This window comes from Nannospalax galili, unplaced genomic scaffold (genome assembly GCF_000622305.1).
Source record: "Nannospalax galili isolate Female #2095 unplaced genomic scaffold, S.galili_v1.0 scaffold37, whole genome shotgun sequence".
Lineage (NCBI taxonomy): Eukaryota > Metazoa > Chordata > Mammalia > Rodentia > Spalacidae > Nannospalax > Nannospalax galili.
The window spans coordinates 2712683-2736270 of NW_008339765.1; the positions used below are offsets into that span (position 1 = coordinate 2712683).

Genomic DNA, 23588 nt, shown 5'->3' on the forward strand with positions numbered 1-23588 from the left:
CCTCCTCCTCTTCCTCCTCCTCCTCTTCTTGGTCTTTTTGAGACAGGGTCTCCCTGTAGCCCCAGCTGTCCTGGAACTAACTAGGCAGACCTAGGTAGACCAGGCTGGCCTTGAACTCACAGAGATCTGCCTGCCTCTGCCTCCCAAGTGCTGGGATTAAAGGCGTGTACCACCACACCTGGCAGTTTGTTAATTTCTTAAGAGAAATTGGGCAGCAAGATCTGAGGTCAGATTATAAGTGTTTGTCCCTGCTTAGTGGCCTATGATTTTCAAAAAAAATTAAAAAATGAATAAATGCTTTCAAAACCTCTTACAATAACAGTGCTTAGGAGGAGGGAAAAAAGGTAATTGTAAATTGGAGTGACAGGTCTTTCATTAGATTTCACTTTGTTTTCTTTCTTTTTAGTGGTTTTTGGCAAATTTGTCATATCAAGAAGCACTTTCAGACACACAGGTTGCTATAGTGAATATTTTGTCTTCAACTTCTGGTAAGAAATTTGTCTTCAAATTTTTCATTATAAATTGACACATGTATTTCTAGTGTCTATGTTTGTACATAGACATAATTCTATGTTGGAAGTTACTATTTCAGCTGTATATTAGTATATTATAATAGTTTTTTTGGGGGGTGTGAGGGGACATTACAGGATCTTATTAGAGAGCTCTGACTATTTCACCATGTAGACTGGTTGACTCCTGCCTCTCTTCCGAGTACTGGGATTACAGGCATGGACAATCACTTCTGGCTGTAACTGCTTGCTAATAGTTGTAGTTAATTACCTAAACTTTGCACTATTTCTGTTCCTTTAAGTACTTCATAGTTTTTTGTTTGTTTTGTTATTCATTTTTGCAGTGCTGGGGGCGTCAAACCTAGGGCCTTCTACATGCTAGGCAAGTGCTGTCCCACCAAACACATCCTTAGCCCTCTGGTTTTTGTTCTGCAATAGATGGAGGTTTCATAGGCTGACTCTATTGTAGTGGTCTTGCCCTACACATATTCTTGTCAAAGATCTTTTGCTAGAGCCTTTTGGCTAAATGGAATTACATACTTCAGAACTATAATTTGAGCTATGGTAGGTGTTTTATTTTTAAGATTGAATCACCTTCTAAATTTGGAAGATAAAAAGTATTTTTGAAGCTGTAGAAAACCTTAGAGCACAGGCTTGGCTGTCATGAGGACACAATGTTACCCTGTAGGCTCAATTTAACTCTTACTAGGTTAAAAATAAATAGGCCTACTCTTGATTTGTATTGTTGAAATAAACATAGTTTAGAGGCTGTTCCTACTCTGACCTTTGAACATGCAGCTTAAGTAAATGCAGTGTTAGTTATTTGAACAAGACAAAAAATTAGCTTACAAGGTATATAATTTATTTACTTCGACCTTGTAATTGATTCTAAGTAATATGGGTCATACTGAAACTTATGTGCTTCTTCCCTCATTTTCTTGTTGTCCCTGTAGGACTTTTCACCTTAATCCTTGCAGCTGTATTTCCAAGTAACAGTGGAGACAGATTTACCCTCTCTAAACTATTAGCTGTAATTTTAAGGTAAGAATATAACATATGCTAGTCTACTCTGCTTACAAATATGATGCTGACTAGAGAGAGAGTTCAGTGGTTAAGAGCCACTTGCTAGGTAATCATGAGGACTGGGAGTTTGGATCCCAGCACCCACATAACAAATCAGCCATCCCACAGATACCTATAACTCGAGGTCTGAGAGATCCAGTATCCTCTTCTGGCTTCTGCGTATACACAGGAATGCGCACCCATACACACATGTGCAAATACACTCTCTCACACACATAAATAAGTGTTTAAAAATATGATGTTGAAAAATTTAGTATAATTTATAATAAGTAAAGAAAAATGAGGCTAAAGAAGGCTTTCTGTGGGTATGATGCTGTTCAGCCCTGTGTCATATTAGGGTAAGTGGAGGGAAACACCCTAAGGTAGCTATGGTTCCCATTCATGTAACTACAAAATTACTAAGTGTTGAGCTGACATTCACATTTAACAGGATGTGCCAACTTAGTCATCATGACTTCCCACTCTTCTATTTCCTTTTCCTGACACAAGTTCCCCTTTTCATTTTGGCTTTGATCTATCTCTTTCCTACTTCTAGAAATGGAACATTTGATCTTCTCCAATTGTCTTAGCATGTGGTGATCCTTCAGTTACTTTCTGTATAATTCATTTGGAAATCTTATGTTATTGCATAGCAACAGTATTGTGGAAAATTGTATTTCAGTATTTCAATTTTGACTGTGTGTATGTTTCTTTTGTCTTCCCTACTGGGCTATAAACCTCCGAAGGCTGAAACCTTGTTTTATATTTCTTTGTGTTGCCAAAATCCTATCAGAGGGCTTTTCCCATAGACAGTTTAAAAGAAGGTATTTTAGTTTGATAAAACACCTGCTCTTCTGGTGAGAGAAAAATGAGTGATTGAAGAAGGTAGAAGAATGACTTAATGGTGTTTCTTAAGTTCATAGATGGGGATGAATCAGTTCTGTTACTTCCTGTAAGCCCTATCCTAGTTGTGAAAATGATAATATCTGCTTTGCAGCATTGTTTTTAAAGTTTGGAGCAATGTGTATAAAGTGACTATCTTAGAGACTTTATCATTCATATATTCTGCCTTTTAGATAGAAGGGAAAGTCTACCAAAGTCATTTCACTGATAGTCTAGTTGACCCAACTAACTTATCATTTAGTCTTCATAGCTACCAGAGATACTTTATTTACATTGTTGACTAATGTTTTAGTAACCATATGTTTGCATTAAAGGAATGCAATATTTATATTGGGGAAATAAATAATGTTTTATTAGACTTTAATCAAAATATATAGTAATTTATGATTTTTCTTAGCACTACTTAGTAAATGTTTGATAATGAAGGGAATGGATATAAAATGTTAAACTTGCAAGTGCTTTGATGGAATATTACTTTTTATTAAAGTAGGACAAGAACTAGGGTTAGGAAACTAAGGTGGCCTGCCTGCCTACCTGCCTGTTTTTATAGTTTTATTGAAACATGGTCATTTTCATTCATTTATTTATCATCTGTAGCTGCTAAGGGTCATAGCAGCAGAGTTGACTTGTAGGAGAGACCATACGGACCACAAGTCTAAAATAGTTATTTTATGTCCCTTAAAAAGTGAAAAGTTTTGGCCAGGCATGGTGGTGCATGCCTTTAATCCCAGCACTCAGGAGGCAGAGGCAGGTGGATCTCTGTAAGTTTGAGTCCAGCCTGGCCTACATAGCGAGCTCCAAGACAGCTGGGGCTACAGGAGACCCTGTTTCAAAAAGACTGAAAAGGAAAAAAATGCAAAATTTGAGTTTATAGTTTAGGAAAATTGATATTTAGACTTTTTGTGTATTTTATGTTCTTAAGAATTTTTTAATAAACTTTGGTACTTTGTTTTGAATTGGCATTAAACAGTGAAAATGAGTTTTCTGATTATGAATAGAATTTGATATAGCAACAGCCTTGAAAGAAATATTCTGATGAGCTCAGAAATCTCATTTTATTATCTGTTATCTAGTTCCACCTCCATTGTTATTAATTTTGAGATCTTGGGCAATTTTTTTAAACCTCTTTGCCTGTTTTCTCATCTGTAAGTTGGGGATCACAGTAGAATTTGTCTCATAGGACTGTTATGTGGGTTAGATGAGCTAGAACTTATAATCTGTCCTAAACAACATGTACTCAGTATATTCAGGCACTGTCATGGCATCATCATCTGAATGAAAACAAAGTGGTCTAGATACTGTGGGAACTGAGTAAACAGCACGTGAATCTAATCCAAGTAACAATTATTTTACGGGAAGCTGATGATATCATTGAAGAGTAGGAATATTCAGTGTAAGGGTTATTCTGTTGGACTTATGATAGCATAAAGGAAAAATATTCTGTTTTTCACATTGCTCCTCAAATGCCACCTTTGTCTTTTTTGATCAGCAGGCTAGGGAATTAAACTATCTTTTTAATTTGTATTTCATTTGCTTGAAAAATATATACAATTTACAAGAAGCTTAGAAGTAGAAAGGTCACATGAGTTCCTTGAAGACAATAGCACATCTGTCACTGTTGGAACACAGGCTTTGCTAATTCTAGATGCTCAGTAAGTGACAGGTAGATGGGTCAGTGACCTCTGGCTTCTCAACAGCCTTAAGTCAGTCTTATTTTTACCCATTAAAATTATGGGATTAATGGATTAAATATGTAAGAATAGCTTTTCTGTTTATCTAAAAGTAAGAGTAATACCCATAGCCAGCTTTGTATGGGTTCAGTTTACACCTTGGAAAGACTGGCAAAGGGATGACAAGTTAGTTTTTCCATGATTAAAAGACAATAGCATTTAAGGTGTTGGGCTTCGGAGCCAGGCTGCCTATCTCAGTCCTTGTGTGGTCTTGATTAAGTTACTTCACCTCTTTATGCCTTAGTTTTCTCATGTACAATGGGATGGTAGTAATAATACCTTCCTTATAGGTCACTGTTGTGCATTCTGTGAGGATTAACTGTGTTAAGCATTACACTGTACTGTAATCTCATTAACTGTTATCAACAAAAATCATTAACTGCTTCAACAATTTTACCCAAAGTTGAGACAAATTCTTGATCACTAGTAAATAGTTATCTTTATGATTAGTCTTTTAGAAGCTTATTATTTTGCTCATCAGTAATGACTGTTCTTCTCATAGCATTGGAGGCGTGGTGCTGGTGAACCTGTCAGGATCTGAAAAGTCTTCTGGAAGAGATACAATAGGTAAGAAGCTTTGTGCTAACTGCCACATGCGCAGGGTGACCACTACCAGGATCTCTTTGATTATATTTTTGTGCGTGTGTACATACATGTGGGCATGCATGTGCTACATGTATGTGGAGGTCAGAGGAAAACATGCAAGAGTCAGGTTTCTCCTACCATGTGAGACCCAGGGATAGAACTCAAGTCATAAGGCCTGGCAGCAAGCACATCCTTATCCTCTGAGTCATCTTACTGGTGCACTAATGGGGTCTTTGGAGGGGGAAATTTATTATTTTTATTTTATGTGTATGAGTGTTTTGCCTGCATGTATGTAACTGCACCCGTGTGTGCAGTGCCTGTGGAGGCCAGAAGAGGACATCAGATCCCTGGAACTGGAGTTTCAGATGGTTGTTAGCTGCCATGTGGATGCCCAGAACAGAACCCAGGTCATCCGAAAGAACAGCCAGTGCTCTTAACCACCAAGACATCTCTCTAGCCCCACTAATAAGCTGGCCTGGAACTCAATATATAGACCAGGCTGGCCTCAATCTCATGAGATCCATCCGTCTCTGCTTCCCAATTACTGGGATTGAAGGTATGTGCCAACATGCCTGGCTCTACATTTTAAATGTAGCCGTCTTTTCCATGGTGTTCTGTTTATGGCTTCAGATCCTTTTATTTATTTGCATTTAGTTGTCTTGTGCCCCTAATGTCCTTTCTTCTAGAATCCTAACTCAGTCTTATGTATCTCTTAAGACTTTGACACTTTTGAAGGGTCCAGCCTACTTGTTTTTTATAGCATCCTTCCATTTGGGTTTGAGTTTGTCTAGAATTCTTTCTACTTAAATTGATATCCTTATTGATAAGAATAACATGACAGTGATATTTCTGGGTCTGATGTTGTTAACCCACTACTGGTCATCCAGTATTAGGTAGCATCTGCCAGGTTCTCCATGTGAAATGACTAATTGACCAGGTAGAAGGCATCTTGTGGTAGATACTTTGAAGTCATAGAAATATCCTGTTATTACCATACTTTGATCCATTAACTTTCTCATGCCCTCTTGCTTCTTGCCTAAAGCAAGTACTACTATAGTAGACACTTAGTTTTTGATACACCCCCTAGATTTAGCAAAAACAAAGGAAATCAGAACCCCACTTAATTAATCTTCAGATATGTGAAGTTTATAGATGCTTTATAAAGTTTTCTAAGTATATAATGATGCTTTCTAAAGTATTCCTGGTTACTGCCCAGTCACCTGTGTTTTGCCCTACCTCACTTCTTTAATACCCAGAGTCATTTTGTTTATTAAAAACACAATATGTGTTTGTTTTGGAAGTGCAAGAATGTCTTGACAGGTTTTCTCTTAGCTTTTAAAAATAGTTTGAGAATGAAAAAAATAGATTTAGTAAGAAATTGTCCTTTTGAATAGATTAAAGTATTTAGTATAGTCACTTGGCAGAAGCACATTATATTCAAAGGCTCACTTAAATATTTCTGAGTGTGAGTTAATGAAGACAGTCAGTACTGATTATTTGCCCACTATGAGCTTTGCATTATAGTGGACATTTTGGACCAAGTGTAAGTATAAATTATATGTTTGTAGTTTTCAAAGAGTTCTTGATTTAAAATAGAGAATGAAAATTACTAAATAAAACCACTAGAGAATAAAGTAATACCATACTTTTCCATCTTTATGTGTGTGTATGGTGTTTGTGTGTGTGTGTGTGTGTGTTTGTGTGTGTGCATTTGAGTGTGTTAGCATGGGAGTTCATGTGACAGAGGACAATCTCAGGTGTCAGTCCTTGCCTTCCACCTTGTTTGAAACAGGGTCTCTTGGTTTTTGCTGCTGCATTTGCCTGGCTAGCTGGCCTGTAAACTTCCAGGGATTCTGTCTCTACCTCCCATCTCATTGTAGGAACCCCAGGATTACAGATGCATGTGCTACCACATGTGTCTTTATGTCAGTCCTGGGGATCCAAACTCATGTTTTTATGCTTGTGTAGCAAGTATTTTTACCCAGTAGGCTATCTCCCCAACCATAATACCATATTTGTCCTTAGTTAGCTTTACAGTATCTAAAACAGAGGACAAGTCAATTGGAAATTTGGCAGAGTAGAAACAGCGTGCTGGTAGAAGAGGTGGGATTTTTATCACAGCCTTGAAGATGGGTGAGGTGGTGGAATGTTTATAAAACTGCTATGTTGGGATAGGAAGAACAAGATTAAGCAACAGCTTAGAGATGGAGGGAAGCATTTGTTAAGTTGTACAGTAGGAGGTGTCGGAATGGTTCCTGCAGAGAAAAACAGAAAGTGTATATTTCAGAATTCAAGCCAAAATGTTACTTATCTGTGTTTTGTGGTTATAGTTCATGGGGGTGTTTAGTTAGGTCACTGAGGTAAATGCTTTTGCCTGCATTTGTTCATCTATTCCATTCCTTCCTATCCTAGTGGAGGACATGGATGGGAGGAGTTAGTTACTCCTTACCTTTTCATTTTTGCATACTCATTTCTGAATTTAGTATTGAGCACATTATTAGATTTTAAGTATGTATATATTGAATGAGTTAAGGACTGGGTACTTCAGCTTAAATCACTTGATTTTTTTCTTTTTTTTACAGGTTCCATTTGGTCCCTTGCTGGAGCCATGCTGTATGCTGTCTACATTGTGATGATCAAAAGAAAAGTAGACAGAGAAGATAAGTTGGATATTCCAATGTTCTTTGGTATGTATATGCTTCATCTGTTTGGCTGTTCACATGAACAATCCTAGGCCTGTTTGTTTGCTTATTTTGTGAGAGAATAGAAAAGTCTTTTTTCTCTTCCATATTTTTTTTCCTGGTCTTTTTGAAATAGGGTCTCCCTGTAGCCACAGCTGGCCCAGAACTCTGTAGTCTAGGATGGCCACCATCTCACAAAGATCCACCTGCCTCTGCCTCTTGAGTGCCGAGATTAAAGGTGTGAGTCACCACACCTGGCCCATATGATGTTTTTTAAAAACTTCTTAAAATATTATGGAGTCCCAGGTCTCTCACTGAACCTGGACCTCACCAATTCAGCTAGACTAACTGGCCAGTGAATTCTAGGGATCCACCTGTCTCTACCTCTTCCAGTGCTGAGATTAGAAGTGAGTGCTACTATGCCTGACTTTTTTTAAACACATGTGCTGGGGGTTGAAAAAGCATGGCCAGCTTTTATTGACCATCTCCCCTCAAAGTCAGCAATCACCAGAAACCTCATATTTTTCCTGGTTTTGAGCTGTTTGTAGGACTGACCTAAAAACAAACCAAAAGAAGTTCCAACTAAGGCAACCTTTGAAGTCTTTTGTGAAAATCTTTTTTCTAGGCATAATCATATGTTTAGAAAATTGAAATTGGTCACAGTTTTACCTTTTGTCTCTTTTATACTTACTTAGGCTTTGTAGGTCTGTTTAATCTGCTGCTCTTGTGGCCGGGGTTCTTTTTGCTTCATTATACTGGATTTGAGGACTTCGAGTTTCCCAATAAAGTGGTACTAATGTGTATCGTTATCAACGGCCTTATCGGAACAGTTCTCTCCGAGTTCCTATGGTTGTGGTAGGTTCTGTTTATTCTCCTGAAGTTTATTGTCAGTTTATTGGCTTTTGAATAGTTTGTGAATTTCTGTGTCTTCTGTCTTCTGTTGATCCCTTGTGCACCTCCTTTCCATGTAGACACTTGTAATTGAATAAATGTGTGGTTTTTTATTTTTTATTTTTTTATTTTTTTGAGACAGGATCTTCTAGTACCTTCAGCTAGCCTGGAACTCACTATGTAGACTAAGCTAATGTCTGATCTCAGTCTCACAGAGCTCTTCCTGCCTCTGCCTCCTAAGTGCTGAGATTAAAGGCATGCACCACCATCCCTGCAATGAATATAGGTATTTTAAATTTGAAAGAGTGTTTTCAAAAATACAGTTATAAAGCTAATTGGTAAAGTGCTTGCCACCCAAACATGAGGATTACAGTTCTGGTTCCTAGGCATGATGGTGTGCATCTGTACAGCAGTGCTGGGAGTGCAGAGACAGGAGGGTCCCTAGAGCTGGGTGGCCAGCCAGTCTTGCTGGATCCATGAGCTCCAGGTTCAGTGAGAGACCCTGTCTCAAAAAAGAAGGTGAGCTGGGCATTGTGAGCACATGGGAGGCAGAGGCAGGCAGATCTTTGTGAGTTCGAGGCCAGCCTGGTCCACATAGTGAGTTCCAGGACAGTTGGGGCTACAGGGAGACCTGTCTCAAAAAGACAAAAAAAAAAAAGGAAAAGAAGGTGAGGAGTGACTGAGGAAGATACCCATGTTGATCTCTTTTAAATTTTTTGTAAAAATCTAAAATGTAATGCTGTCTTTTTAGATACGTATCATCACAAAACTGTAAAAACCCTGCTCAATAACTTTTTAAATTAATAAAATATAAACTATATATCCAAAGTTGAATATTACATGAAACAGACCTCAGATAGTATGAAGTACTTTCAGCATGTTTAGACTTCTGTATTTATGTTTTTAATACTTGAAGACAAGCTTTGGAATCATCTTGATAACTTCACACCCATCTCAGCTTTCTCATATCTTCAGTATAAGATAGAAAAATCTTGATTGGCTTTGTTGAGTGCCTTTCTTTTATATTTTTAATATGGAAATGTATATTTCCTTTCTTTTTTTCAGGGGCTGCTTTCTTACCTCATCGTTGATAGGCACACTTGCATTAAGCCTTACGATACCTCTCTCCATCATAGCCGACATGTGCATGCAAAAGGTAAGGCAGGTTGTTTATAGATATTTTCATCATAGCCGACATGTGCATGCAAAAGGTAAGGCAGGTTGTTTATAGATATTTTAGGAATGTTACTAAGACAGACTTAGTGAAACTTAAGGATGTGTTTAAATGATAAGGGATACAGACATGGATAATTGATTCCTTCTCTCCCTTTCCCAAGGTGCTCTACCAACATAGAAATGTAAAAGTAGGGGCTGGGGCTGGGGCTCAGTCAGTAGAGTACTTGCTCCACAAACTTGAAGATTTGAGCTCCAGTCCCAGAACCCATGTTTTAAAAAAAGCTAGGAGTGTTGCATGCTTGTAATCCCAGCGCTCGGGAAGTAGAAACAGGTGGATCCCTGGGCTCACTGACCAGCCTGCCTAGCCTATGTGGAGAATCCCAGGCCAGTGAGACTGTCAAAATCAACAACGTGAACAGCACCTAAGGAATGACAGCCTCTCGTTTCCACATGAATGGGCATACATGAGTACACACACATGCACACATATGCACATGCATACACACTAACAAAGATTTAAAGCACCAAAGAAGTAGGCAATCTGCATTTTTATCTTTTATTTGGAATAGGAGATGCTGTCTGTCACACCAGTAGGAATATCTTGGTTTCTAAGCTCAGCTCCAGTCAGTCTGTAACGCTGTGGCAATGCTGCTGCAGAACAGAGCTCCAGGAGAATGCTCAGTGTCCTGGTGAATGCTCATCTGTGCCTTACTCAGCAGTCATGGTGTCCCTGCCCTCTAGTGTGAAGTCCAGGTCTGCTCTCAGAGATTCTGGTGATAAAGTCTGACACTGCAGAAAGAGAATCTGAGGTGCTTCTGCCTGCCCCTAAAAGGAAGGAGTTTCTTTAGTGCCCTAGGGGAAGCAGGGGAGAGAGCGAGCCTTTGCTGAAGCTCAAAAGCTTTTAAGTCCTAAGTAGTCAGAGAGAGAGAGAGAGAGAGAGAGAGAGAGAGAAACACTTAATATAATTTGAAGAGGGAAATGCTTAAAAGCCCCAAAGTTTATAACATATGGCAGTAATAATCTTTAAATTTTTTAAAATTTATTTTTATGTGTATGGGTGTTTTGCCTGTATATATGTGAGTGCACCTATGTGTACAGTGCCTGTGGAAGCCATAAGAGGGCATTGGATCCCCAGGTACTGGAGTTACAGATGGTTGTTAACTGCCGTTGGCTGCTGGGAACTGAACTTGGGCCCTCTGCAAGAGCAGCCAGTGTTCTTTACCACCAAATCATCTCTCCAGCCCCCATAATTTTATTTTAATTAGTTAATTTTTGTCTTTTTGAGACAGGGTCTCCCTGTAACCCCAGCTGGCCTAGAACTCACTATGTAGACCAGGCTGGCCTTGAACTTAGGGATGTGCCTGCCTCTGCCTCCCGAGTGCTGGGACTAAAGGCATGTACCTCCACGCCTGGCTATAATTTTATTTTTAATGCTGTTTTTCTTTTGGTCTTTGTACAGTTTAAGGGATGAAGGCAAAATTTTTTCAGTGATGTGTCTCTTCTTTATTTAAAAATAATACATGCTGATATTTCTAGATTATTGGATATTCTGTTAGATAGTACAAGAAAATACAACATCAATACTTTAATAACTAAATGCTGGTGTCTTAGTTTCTTTTAATGACTACTCATTCCTGGGTATTCTTTGGGCCATTTAGCCTCTGTATGCATACACCATACAAATTAGGTTGTGTGTTAAACATTGTCGAAATGATTCTTTCTATTTTCTGTGTTGGGAGCCCTCACCAAGCACACCATTCTTGTAAACCTCTCAATCATGCTGTTAAATGGAATGGTATGGGTTTGCCACCAGAGGGAATTTTGCCTATGATTTTAAACTTTATTTTCATATGTATGTGTGCATACATTCATGTGTACGTGTTTGCAGGTGCACACATGTGTGCTGATGCACGTGTGCATGCATGTGGATGCCAGAGGATAACTTTGGGTGTTGTCCCTCAGGTGCTTTCGAACTCTTTTTTTGAGACACTGGGTCTTGGGATTTTCCAAGTAGGCTAGGCTGGCTGCCCAGTTAAGTCCCAGGGATCCTCCTGTTTCTACCTCCCTAGGACTGGGATCACAAGTGTGTGCCACCTTGTCCAGTTTTTTATGTGGGTTCTAGGGATCTGAACTCAGGTCTTTATTCTTTTGTAGTAAGTGCTTTACTGACTGAGTCATCTTTCCCATCCTAATTTTCTTTTTAACTCTCAAAAGAGAGCAGACAGTTCTTCCCTGTATAGGAGCTGCTATTCCATCATTTCTGTAAAACAGACCACCACTGTGTCCATCATCAGCCTCAGTTGCTACTTAGTGTGAGCTGCTTGGAAAAATGTTTTGGAAACCTTAGTTGAGTCTAGATAGTAAATGAAAGTTGGTGAAAATGAAGAATGAAAAAAAAATTTTGGTAGCTCTATGGCATTTCATTATCTTTTGTTTGCTTGAAGACTGATGAATGAGAGGCTCACACTTGGTGGCATCTACAGGCTCATCACTTCCAAAGCCTGGCTTCCTGCCTGCTCCTGCTCCCTTGGTCATAAGTTAGTTCTCAATGGACTTTCTTTTTTTTAAAATTTTATTCAGTGTGTGCATTTGTCCTGGTGTGCATGTGGAGGCCAGAGGACAATCCGTGGGAGTCAGTTTTCTCCTTCCACCATGTAGGTCTCAGAGATTGAAAGGTTGTTAGGCTTGGTGGCAAGCACCTTCACCCATTGAGCCCTCTCACCAACCCTAATTCTGATCATCCTTTAATCTGTTACTAAAGAAGTCAGCTAGCTTTGAGTGTCATGATTAGATTGTTGTAGGTTGTTAATAAAAGACTTGCAAAAATTGTCTTTAGAGATTTCATTTGGTACAGAGTTTTAGGTGTACCTTAATCTAACAGCACATCTATAACATTTTGTTTTCCAAATGTGAAGTTTTGAAGATGATGTCAAAAGGGAGGGGTCCACTTGAGAGCAGGCATTGGCCACTGGAGAGCAAATGGGCATTATGGTGTATGAGGCAACAGCTCCATTTGTAGACACCCCCACCTTCTAAGCACTGTGCCTGATAAATGGTAGGCATACCTTCTTGGCTTTTCTGTGGCCCATTATTTTTAAGCAACAAGTATTGCTTAATACAGAAGATTGCTACTGGTAATTTAGGCAAGAGGAATTGAAAGTTGAAGTTCTAAATCCTTTTATTTCATAGTCTGCTTCATATCATGTCAGTGTTCAGTCTGTTTTCTTAGTGCTTTAACTTATTCCTGCTAGTTTGCATAAATGGATAATGTGTACTCAAAGAGAAATTCCCTTAATGATAATTTTGAGGTTTTATTTTTAATCTTTTATTTTTAGGTGCAGTTTTCTTGGTTATTTTTTGCAGGCGCTATCCCTGTATTTTTTTCATTTTTTATTGTAACCCTCCTCTGCCATTATAATAATTGGGATCCTGTGATGGTAGGAGTCAGAAGAATCTTTGCCTTTATATGCAGAAAACATCGAATTCAAAGGTATGTTTTATTCCACATAGATTTTTAAAGGTTTTTGTGTGTGTGTTTATGTCTGTATGCATGTGCGTATGGAGGCCAGAGGTCAATGTTAGGTGTCTTCCCTAATTGTTCTCCCCCATATTTTTTGAGACAGAGTCTTTTTTTTTCATTTTGGTCTTTTTGAAACAGGGTCTCCCTGTAGCCCCAGCTGGCCTGGAACTCACTATGTAGACCAGGCTGGCCTTGAACTCTCAGAGATCCGCCTGCCTCTGCCTCCCGAGTGCTGGGATTAAAGGCATGCACCACCATGACCAGCAAGACAGTCTTTTACAGGAGCCCTCTGCCTTGGCTAGGGTGGGCCCATTTGGTGAGACTGGCTGACCAATGAGCCCCAGGGTCCTCCTGTCTTCACCCTCCTCTACCACCACTGTGGTTACAGATGTTCCTGTCACACCTTTTTATGTGGCATAGGGGACATTGAATTTAGGTCTTCATACTTGTGAGGCAAGGACTTTATCAGCTGAGCCATCTCCCCAGCCCATTTTCTTTTTGAGACATCTCTCTATATAAACCAGGAGGTCCCCGAGTTCTGGATTCTTGCTTTAGCCTCCCAAGTGCTGAGATTACAGTATTGCTTTTTGAAAAATCAAAGTTTGCAGCTGGGTGTGGTTATACACTCCTATAATCCCAGCCAGCAACTGGGGAGGCTGAGGCAGAAGAGTTCTGAGTTTGGGGCTAGCATGGGCTACACTGTGAGACCCTCTCAGCAAATAAACAAAACAACAATGGTAAATCTGCTGAGTTCCCAGTCTGCTGGTAAGAATGTGCCACAATGGCCTAGCTTTTAAGGTTTTTTCCCAGGAGTTGTTAAGTGAAAAAATTATAATTTGTATTGTATGAGAAAAAATTATAACAATGTGTTTAGATCCTTTGGGTAATGAGATGCTCCCCCCACACACACTGAAATAATTTCTTCATTGTTACTTTTTAGGAAAGAAATGTTTTGGTTCATAGGTAAAACCAGAGTGCTTATTGATACTCTGTAATGAATTTAAATGTAGGGAACTTTGGTGTAAGCATAATTCTTTTTAAAATATTTATCAATTATTTTATGTATATGACTGTATTTCCTTCATGTGTGTTAAGTGCACCCATGTCATGCCGTGCCCATGGAAGTCAGAAGAGGATGTCAAATCCCCTAGAACTGGAGTTAAGGGCAGTTGTGAGCCACCATATGGGTATTGGGATTCAAACCCTAGTCCTCTGCAAGAGCAGCCAGTGCTCTTAACCACTGAGCCATCTCTTCAGCCCTCTTAAGCATAATTCTTAATAGAATATGCTAGCACTGCTTTGAATTTTCTTTTTAAAAATTCTTTCCTTTGAGAGAGAAAGTTTTTTTATTTTACTACAAAAATGTGAGACAAATTGTTGATTCTGTCTTTGTGTCTTGACCTCCTGGCCTCAGACAGTGTAACAGGTCATTTTTGAGGTTCCTTTTCATTTCTAAAGCTTTCCTTAACTGTTGCCTTTTTCTTAAGAGTTCCAGAAGACAGTGAACAGTGCGAGAGCCTCATTCCTATGCATGGTGTTTCCCAGGAGGATGGAGCTAGTTAGCTGCTGTTGTCTGTAGTCCAGGTTGGTATGTGAGCCGGCACCAATGCTTCATGGTATTCTTATTGTAGTATTCAAACTTCAGGTTGATTTTTTTAAATAATGAGTTGCTTTTGGGAAGAAAGTCCAAAGGCATGAAAAACTCTGGAGTGAAATCTCCTGATTTCCAAGTCTCAGGTGCTTCCACATTTGGTTATGTGATCCCAGGCAAGCTTCTTGGCCTCTTTCAGCCCGTTCTCCTAGTCGTGAAGTGGCATCACAGTAGAACTGCCCTCGTAAGGTTTTTACAAGTGTTAGGATCAAAGTATGTACAATAGTGCCTGACTCAAATGATCTGTGTGTTTGGGGGTGAGGGTGGGGGTGGGGTTGTATATGTGTATGTGTTTATGTATGTGGAGACCAGAGGTTGACATAGGCTGCCTTCCTCTATTGTTTTCCACCTTTTCTTTTGAAACAGGATCTCACTGAATCTGGAGCTCATTGATTAGGCTATACTGGCTGGCCAGGAAACCCCAGGGATCCCCGTTTCCACCTTCCTACAACTGAGGTTACAGGAGTGCACCACTGTGCCCAGCTTTTTCTGTGGGTTCTGGAGACCTGAACACAGGTCCTCATGCTTGTGCAGCAAGCACTTTACTGACTGAGCCATCTTCCCAGCCTCTTAACTCATTCTTACTCTTGCTAAACATCCTTTTACTTAGTGAGATAATTTAGAAAAGTATTTTCTTCTGTCGTAAAATTAAGGAAAAATAAGATATTTGTATCACGTCTTCTCTGTCTCCCACTTTCTCTTTCTCTGTCTCCCCTCCCTCCCTCCCTCCCTCTACATACTGTCACCAGCCTGAGCTCTTATCCCTGTTCTCCAGTGCTTTTTCCTTTAATATTTCAGAATAATTTTCCTACTTTAGAAATTTTAAGGAATACTACCTTTTATATTTCTTGGAGGACTAAAAGAGTATATGACACTTACTGGTCTACTAAAGTCTTGAAGTAAACCTAGCATATGTTTGATAGGTACAAAAGTGATTGAGCAGTTACAGAAAGAGCTCATATTAAGTTACTAGAATGCTTTGGGATCCCAATCCTTCCTTGAGATATCATTAGGCAATTTCTGTTGAAATGTTTCCTGATTGTGCTTAGATTTTCCTTCCCCACCTACAGCATCCCACAGTCCCTGCCAACTTCTAACAATCACTTGGGCTTTAAGGCCTAATTATTATCTGTATAGGAAAGTCACCTCTAAAGCTGATTTTCTTGGTTTTGTGGTTTTCTTTGGTGAATTGTTTTGTAATCTAGTTTTATTGCTGTGATTGTTATCGGAGGTCATAGTTTGAGCTCTGGCTCTACAAGTCTTCCTGGACAAAGCAGCTCCCCCAGCCCTACTCTGCCCTGCTCCCCCTCAAGGAAATCACTTTCATGGGGCCAGACCTACAGCTCAATGGGAGTATGTGTACCTGACCTGTGGGAGACAATAGGCTTACTCCAAATACTGTAAAAATAAATACACAAACTCTAAGCTTTTAAAAAGTGTATTAGTATATATTAGTTCTACATAAGAATGCATTTCATTACAACATTTTCATACATGTATATAATACATTTGATCATATTCATTCTCAATGTGTTCCCATTACCCTCTCTTGGCCCCCTCCACTCCTGAGCCTCTTCCTTTTCCCAAGTAGTCCCCTTTTTATTTCTGTCTTTTGTGTGTGTGTGTCAACTAGGGAATTTCCTGAGGCTGCTTACAGGAGCATGAGTGAAGTATTATATACAGGAGCATGTGCATCTAAATGGAGGCTTTCCCTTCATCAGGACCTTTAACTGCTATAGATCCTCCTGGAGGGGTGCGGACTTGGAAGTTCCTTCCTCCTAGCAAGTATTAGCAGTCTCTAGGTCCTCAGGGAGGGGTGGAGCCACTATTAACTGCCCATCACATCAGTCTTAGCTGATTCTCTAGGTATTTGCCTCCCTGTGTCTTTGCAGATCTTATTCCTGCTATTGCTTATCTTTTGAGCTTTGGGCAACCCTCAGGTGACCATTCCACTAAATGGATCAAGACTTCCACTCCCATTCCTCATGCCTACCTCCCAGTTCCACACTGCTATCCAGCATCCCACAGAGCCTGCTGACACAGGCTGTAAACCCAACACGTGGAAGGCAGAAGAAGGATGGAGGAGTTCAAGTCATTCTTGGCCACGTAGTGAGTTCAAGACTCATGGTTGACATGAGACTCTGTCTCAGAGGAAAAAAAAACAAACAAAATGCAAAGCAAACAAGTGGAAATTTACCACTACCCTATATAGCTGCTGCATAATTTTGCATAGAGCTTTCTTCTATCTTTACATTTTTATGACTAAATAAATTATGAGTGGGCCATGTAAGATTCTGCCTGGCATTTCCCCAGTCTAGAGAACCTCTCTTACTACCATTTTTAGAAAGCTAAACCTCAACTGTTCCTCTTATATGAAGTAGGGGGAGCTATCTGGCTGTGTAAATCTATAAACTTCCTACCCACATTTGTGTTCCAGTCATTTCTTCACCCCTCTGACAGAAGGACTTGGTTGTATTTCTTAACTGCTGCCTAGGGCTTGGCTGCTGCTGTTTTGTTTTGCTTTCTGTCTCTGTTATCTTTGTCCATGTGATTTATTCCTCTTAAGAAAAATGTCCCCTTTATTTTTCACTGTCTTTTTAAGGAGGCTTTGAGGAAACAAGCATGCTATCTTTAAATTAAAAACAGCAGAGCTGGAGAGGTAGCTTAGCAGTTAAGAGTGCTTGCTGCTCTTGCAGAGGTCCTGAGTTGGTTCCAAACACCCATACTGAGTAGCTCACAACTGCCTATAATGCCAGCTGCAGGGGATCTGACACTTTTCTGGCCTCTGCAGGCACTGCACTCATGTGGCATTCACACACACACACACACACACACACACATACACACACACACACACACACACACACACACACACCCTTAAAAATAAAATTTTAAATTTAAAACGACAACTATAAAAATTATGTAAAGCTTTTTCATGTCATTACAATATTTATGGATTATCTTTCAATATATCCTGCACATCACTTCCAGAATCATAGTCAAACTCACCCACCCCACCCCTAGGCGATGTTTAAATGGTTGGAGAAATTAGAGTGGGAGAATGGGGGAGGTGAAGACTAGAAAAAGTGGCAAGCCATTGAATAGCACTGAGTAGAGCAGGATGGGTGGGGCTTTGTCTGTAGCAGGAAGCGAAGATTATACCAGAAATTAAGCTGGCACAGTATTTAAGCAGTGTTGATGTCAGTCTTCATTTTGCTATACAACTCACTATACTGAGTACTTTTATCTCCCCCCATCTATCTATCTATCTATCTATCTATCTATCTATCTATCTATCTATCATCTAAATTTATTTATTTTGTGTGGGCTCACATGCCATAGTTTTGTATGGAGGTCAGAGGACAACTCGTGAGAGTTGGTTCTCTCCTTGCACTGTGTGGGCCCTGGGAATCAAACTCAGGTTGTCAGGCTTGGCATTAAGTGCCTTTACATACTGAGCCATCATATTGGTCCTGTCCTGAATTCTTAACACTCACTTCAAGTTTAGGTATCCAATTATAAAGTATGTGTAATGTACATAGTAATTATTTCAACATTAAGATAATCTGGTTTTCAGGATATAAACTATAGAAATTAAATTATGTCAATGATAACTAACCATTTTCTGTGTCCTTCTATTTTTAGCTTGATGATGGAACATTCTACAGTGAAGAGACAATCTGGCAAGATCTTTGTAGAAAAAATCTTTCAGTGCCTAGTCTGAAAAATAACAGTTTCAGTTCTTTGAAACTCTAAACTATATTTTCCTCATGTCTATTTTCTTCATTTTCATAATGAAGTATGTTCCATGTAGGTTTTGTGCTTATCCAGTTACAGGAAGTTCCAGCCCAGTCAATCTGAAGGACCAACCTGCCTTACATATCTCAAGTTTCGGTTGATGAAATCATTGGAACTAATCAAGGAGTAAAATCTTTTGGGGGACTTTATTTTCACATACTTGTTCAATGCTGGGTAGTCTGCTTTCAAGAAATCACATAAGTATGCAGATGAGTTTTCTGACAGCCTACGATGGGTATAGATTCTATTTTTGAGTTTTGTAGACAACTGCAAAATAACCACACAGAAGAAATGTTTAATTTATGTAGCAAGTATGTTCATGAGAATTTGGTGGAACTTTAGAGAATAAATGTTTGAGAAAAGATCTGGGAGGCATACACTACATATCCCATATTATCCTTTTCTAGCATTAGGTGCCTTGTATCTTGAAAAAATGTGAAAAACCGTAACAGATTTTAAAGGGGACGGATTGTGAAATGAAAAATTACATATTTCTAAAGGCTGTATGGCTATAAAGTAATTGCTAAAGCTCTGTTTAGAGTTTTAAAGAAATATTCTCTCTTCAATTAAGAAATTTTCATAATGGAATGATTTAAATTGAAGTGATAAAGAGTATTATTAAAATAAAATGTTTGTATATGTATTTGTGTATTAAAGATGTATCAAGTAATTGTATTTTTTTCACATATAAATGTGCCAAATTACTCTAGACCTGGATGCTGCTTCTTTAAACAATGTTAGTTTTCCTAAATAAAATTTGATGGTTAAAATAAAAAATGAAAGGCAAGGAGGGGCTTACTTAAAAGATGACATTGGATTCTGTCCTTCTGTCAGTACTAAATAATGGGGTAGGGTGGGTCTGGGTTGGTAAGGTGCTTGCTTAGCATGCCTGAAGCCTTGAGTTCCATCTCCAGCACTGCATAAACCACGTGTGTTGCTGCATTCCTGGAATCTGAACGCTCTGGAGGTGGAAGCAGGAGGAATTCAGGGTCCTCTACTGCTGTATAGCCAGTCTGAGGCCAGACTAGTCTATCTGAGACTCTGTCTTAAAAAAATTATGACATATCCCTACTGTGACTCCTAAATTCACGTCCTCCACATACAATGTGGATGCTTCTGGATTTGCACACTGTCAGTGAGCTAATGTCAAAGGACTCCCTGGCTTTTGATTATAATTAGATTTTTTTTAAGCATGTGTTTTGCTGCTGTATATGTATATGCACCTGGTGCCTGTGGAGGTCAGAAAAGAGTGTTGGATCCTTGAAACTAGCATTACAGATAGTTTTGAGCTGCCACACAGGTGTTGGGACCTGAACCCCAGTCCTCTGCAAGAGCAGCAAGTAGAGCCATCTCTCTAGCCACAGTCTTCCAAATTTCTTAATGAATCTCATTAAAAAAAAAAAATCCCTTTGCAGTGTTCTAGTTTACTTTATCCTGTTCACATTCTTAAATTGCTCTGTTGTTACCCTGAGTCTAAAATGAAGGCTAACCATCTTTCTGCTCAGTCCTGACAACCTTTATATTATGTTAAATGATTTTCATGATACTAAATTTAAATAACAGACAGCTGTCTTTGTTCCCTTGTTCACCAGTAATTCTTATGCTACAAATAATGCTAATAGGCAGAAGATGTGGAGGCTGGGGAGCTGTCTCAGGCGCTTGCCTTGCAAGGATGAGGATCTGAGTTCAACTGTAGAACTCATTAAAAATACCCAGGTGTGTGCTTCTAATCCCAGTACTGAGGAGAGGTGACAGGAGGATCCCTGGGGTTGCAGGCCAGCCAGTCTAGCTTCCTTGGTGAGTTTCAGGCCATTAGGAGACTCTGCCTCAAAAAACAAGGTGTGCTGGGCATGGTGGTACACACCATTAACCCCAGTGCCCGGGAGGCAGAGGCAGGTGAATCTCTGAGATTGAGGCCAGCCTGGTTTACATAGCAAGTTCTAGGCCAGCTGGGGCTACAGGAAGGCCTTGTCTCAAAAAGCCAAAAACCAAACCAAAACAGAAAACAAACAAAAACCGAGGCATGTGGCTGGGGAGATGGCTCTGTTTACAACATAAGCCTAATGCCTGAGCTCAGTCCCCAGAACCCACCTGTGAAAAAAGGCAGATGCAATCACATGCATCTGTATTCCCAGCACTCCTATGGTGAGGTAGGGGGAGACAGGAGAATTGCCCGAAGCTCACTGGCCAGCCAGCTCAAGTATGCAATGCTGCAGCAGACACAAGAGACTGCCTGAGCAGGTGGAAGATGAGAACCAACTTCTGGAAGTTGTCCCCTATGCTCCACACACGTTCTGTGGCAGGAGTGTGCCTGCACATGTGCACACACAATGTAAAAATATCAAGGTGAACCTGAGGATTGACAGTTGAGGTTGGCCTTTGGCCTAGACATACGTGCACACACACACACACACACACACACACGACATAAAGAATGTGAATTTCTGGGGAATTTTTAGAATCTCCTGAAGTAGTATGTCAACTTCTCAAAGACATTCCATTTGAAGTTTATTGTCTAAATACCGCTAGTTTTCTGTTTTTGTTTGACAGTTCACAAAGCTCTTCAGTTTCCAGGGTGAAATAGTTGAGACCATGGAAGTAAAACTCAAGTTTTAAATGATTCTCTAAATACAATGGGCACCTCTGACATGCTGGGATTAGAGGTATGTTCACCACACCTGGCCTCTGCTTTGTATTTTTGGTTTCATCTCAAAAAGTAAAGTACTGGAAGGTGAACACTATGGTCTCTTCCAAGCTACTACACAGAGACTGAAGCAGGAGGGTCACTGGAATCTGTGTCCCGGTTTGCTTTCCTGTTGCTAATAAAACACAAAAGCAATGGGGAGGAAAAGGTTTATTTCATTTTACAGCCTTCAGGTCACAATCCATCACTGAGGAACCTTAGGGCACTCAAGGCAGGAACCCGGAGGCAGGAACTAAAGCAGAGGCCAAGGAGGAATGCTGCTCTCTGGCTTGCTTCCCCTGCTTGCTCAGCTGCCTTTCTTATAGAAACCCAGCCCCATCTACCTGGACAAGGTACTACCCACTGTGAGCTGGGCCTCCGACATCAATATCAATGCCCTGCCAACCCCATCTTATGACCTCCATGAGTATTGCATGACATGAGTGCATTTACATACATGGAGGCAATACACTCAAACACATAAAATACAAATAATGAATTTTTTTTTAAATAAAGAAGGACTTGGGATCATGGTGGTTGCATTTCAGACCTTTAAAAATAGTAGGGAGGGACTGGAGAGATGGCAGAGGACCCGAGTTTAGTTCCCAGCACCCATATGGCAATTAACAACTGTCTGTACTCCAATTCTAGGGGATCTGATGCCCTCTTCTGGTCCCCACAGGTATTGGATGGCACAGATGCACATAAATACAGGGAGGAAAAGCACTTATATACATAAAATAAAAATAGTTTTTAAAGCTGGGCATGGTAAAAAAGAAATAGTAAGGAGGGGCCTACAAGGTGGCTCAGCCAGTAGTAGGGCACTTGCTACCAAGCCTGACAAACTGAGTTTGATCCTCAGACCCGTATGGTAAAAGGAGAGAACCGATTCTCAAAAGTTGTCCTCTGACCTCCATACATATACTGTGTCATGCATGTGCATTCAAAATAAGCAAATATAATATTTTTCTAAAGAAATGGTAGGGAGAATTCCCTTTCAATTAGTAGCTAATGACCTGCCTTCTCTAGAACAACATTGACCTGAATCTTGACCTATAGTTGACTGAATCTTAACATGTATAAGAATTTCTGATACCCCTTTGCCTTTCCTTCCCAGACATAATGTAATTTAAATTCCATTATTGCAGTGTTTCAAACTATGACACTGATGGGAGCAAGTGTGTCTGTGTTTTGTTTTTGCACATGCATTTGTGTGCTACACAGCTTCAGTTGTCAACCTGACACCCCTGAGTAGAGGGAGCCTCAACTGAGGAATTTCTTCCATTGGACTGGCCTGTGGCCATGTCTGTGGGGCTTTTTCTTGATTGTTGAGTGATGTGGGAGGGCCCAGCCCACTGTGGGTGGTGCCACCACTGGGCAGGTGGGCCTGTGTTGTAAAAGAAAACAGCCTGAGCATGGGCCAAAGGAGCAAGCCAGCAAACAGCATTCCTCCATGGTCTGTGCTTCAGGTTCCTGCCCTGATTTCCTGCCTTGGCTTCCCTTGATGATGGACTATAAGCTCTCCATGGTTCCTGCCCTGATTTCCTGCCTTGGCTTCCCTTGATGATGGACTATAAGATGTAAGCCAAATAAACCCTGTCCTCCCCAAGTTGATTTTGGTCAGTTGCTTTTATCACAATAATAGAAAGTAACTAGGACTGTGTGTATGCATCTATATGCATATGAAAGTCAGAAGTTAATATTAGATCTCTTCCTCTTTGCTCTCAACATTTCATATTTATTAATTAATTAATGTGTGTGTGTGTGTGTGTGTGTGTGTGTGTGTGCATGCACTCCACAGCTCACCTGTGGAGGTCAGTGGACAACTTACAGGAATTGGTTCTCTCTACTAGGGATCCTATGGATCACACTCAGGTCATCAGGCTTGGTGTCAAGGACCTTTACTTACTGAGCCATCTTGCTGGCTTTGCACCTAATTTGTTGAGACAAGGTCTCTCACTGAGCCTGGATCTCACAAATTCAGCTAGGCTGGCTGGTCACTGAGCCTTACAGATCCTTCTGTCTCTGCTTTCCAAGCTCTGGGGCTACAGATATGCACACCTAGCTTTTCATGTGCTTTCAGGTGATGTGAGCTCGGAACCTCACACTTGCACAGTGAACACTTTATTGACTGAGCCATCTCCTCAGCCTTGAAAGTGTGTCTTGTCATGGAGATTTTCTGGTAGATGGTAATCAAAAACTCAAGGACAACAGAATGGAAATGAGGCAGTCTGAAAAGTCCCGAGAGTGATGTGTTCTGGAACTTGGAAGAAGCCATTAGATATGTGCTTACTCCTTTAAATAAATTTTGATTTTTTCATCATGCACTCCACAGCTCACCTGTGGAGGTCAGTGGACAACTTGCAGGAATTGGTTCTCTCTACTAGGGATCCTACGGA

The 23588-nt window shown here is 40.1% G+C and overlaps 1 protein-coding gene across 4 annotated transcripts in view; it reads left to right on the top strand.

The window, feature by feature from the left end:
* Positions 1 to 19149, top strand: part of Slc35f5 (solute carrier family 35 member F5) — a 36332-nt gene extending 17183 nt beyond the window's left edge. For 3 of the 4 annotated variants that reach the window (XM_029564247.1, XM_029564248.1, XM_017798548.2), the window contains 9 exons: positions 407 to 488; positions 1463 to 1550; positions 4707 to 4771; positions 7372 to 7476; positions 8166 to 8325; positions 9427 to 9517; positions 12873 to 13027; positions 14545 to 14641; positions 18354 to 18927. In XM_029564247.1, coding sequence (XP_029420107.1) covers positions 407 to 488; positions 1463 to 1550; positions 4707 to 4771; positions 7372 to 7476; positions 8166 to 8325; positions 9427 to 9517; positions 12873 to 13027; positions 14545 to 14620 — 822 coding nt within the window. In that variant the 3' untranslated portion in view covers positions 14621 to 14641; positions 18354 to 18927. Of the gene's footprint in view, positions 1 to 406; positions 489 to 1462; positions 1551 to 4706; positions 4772 to 7371; positions 7477 to 8165; positions 8326 to 9426; positions 9518 to 12872; positions 13028 to 14544; positions 14642 to 18353 lie in introns of all 4 variants that reach the window. The other variant, XM_008834548.2, reaches the window with a different exon arrangement.
* Positions 19150 to 23588: the final 4439 nt, after the last annotated feature.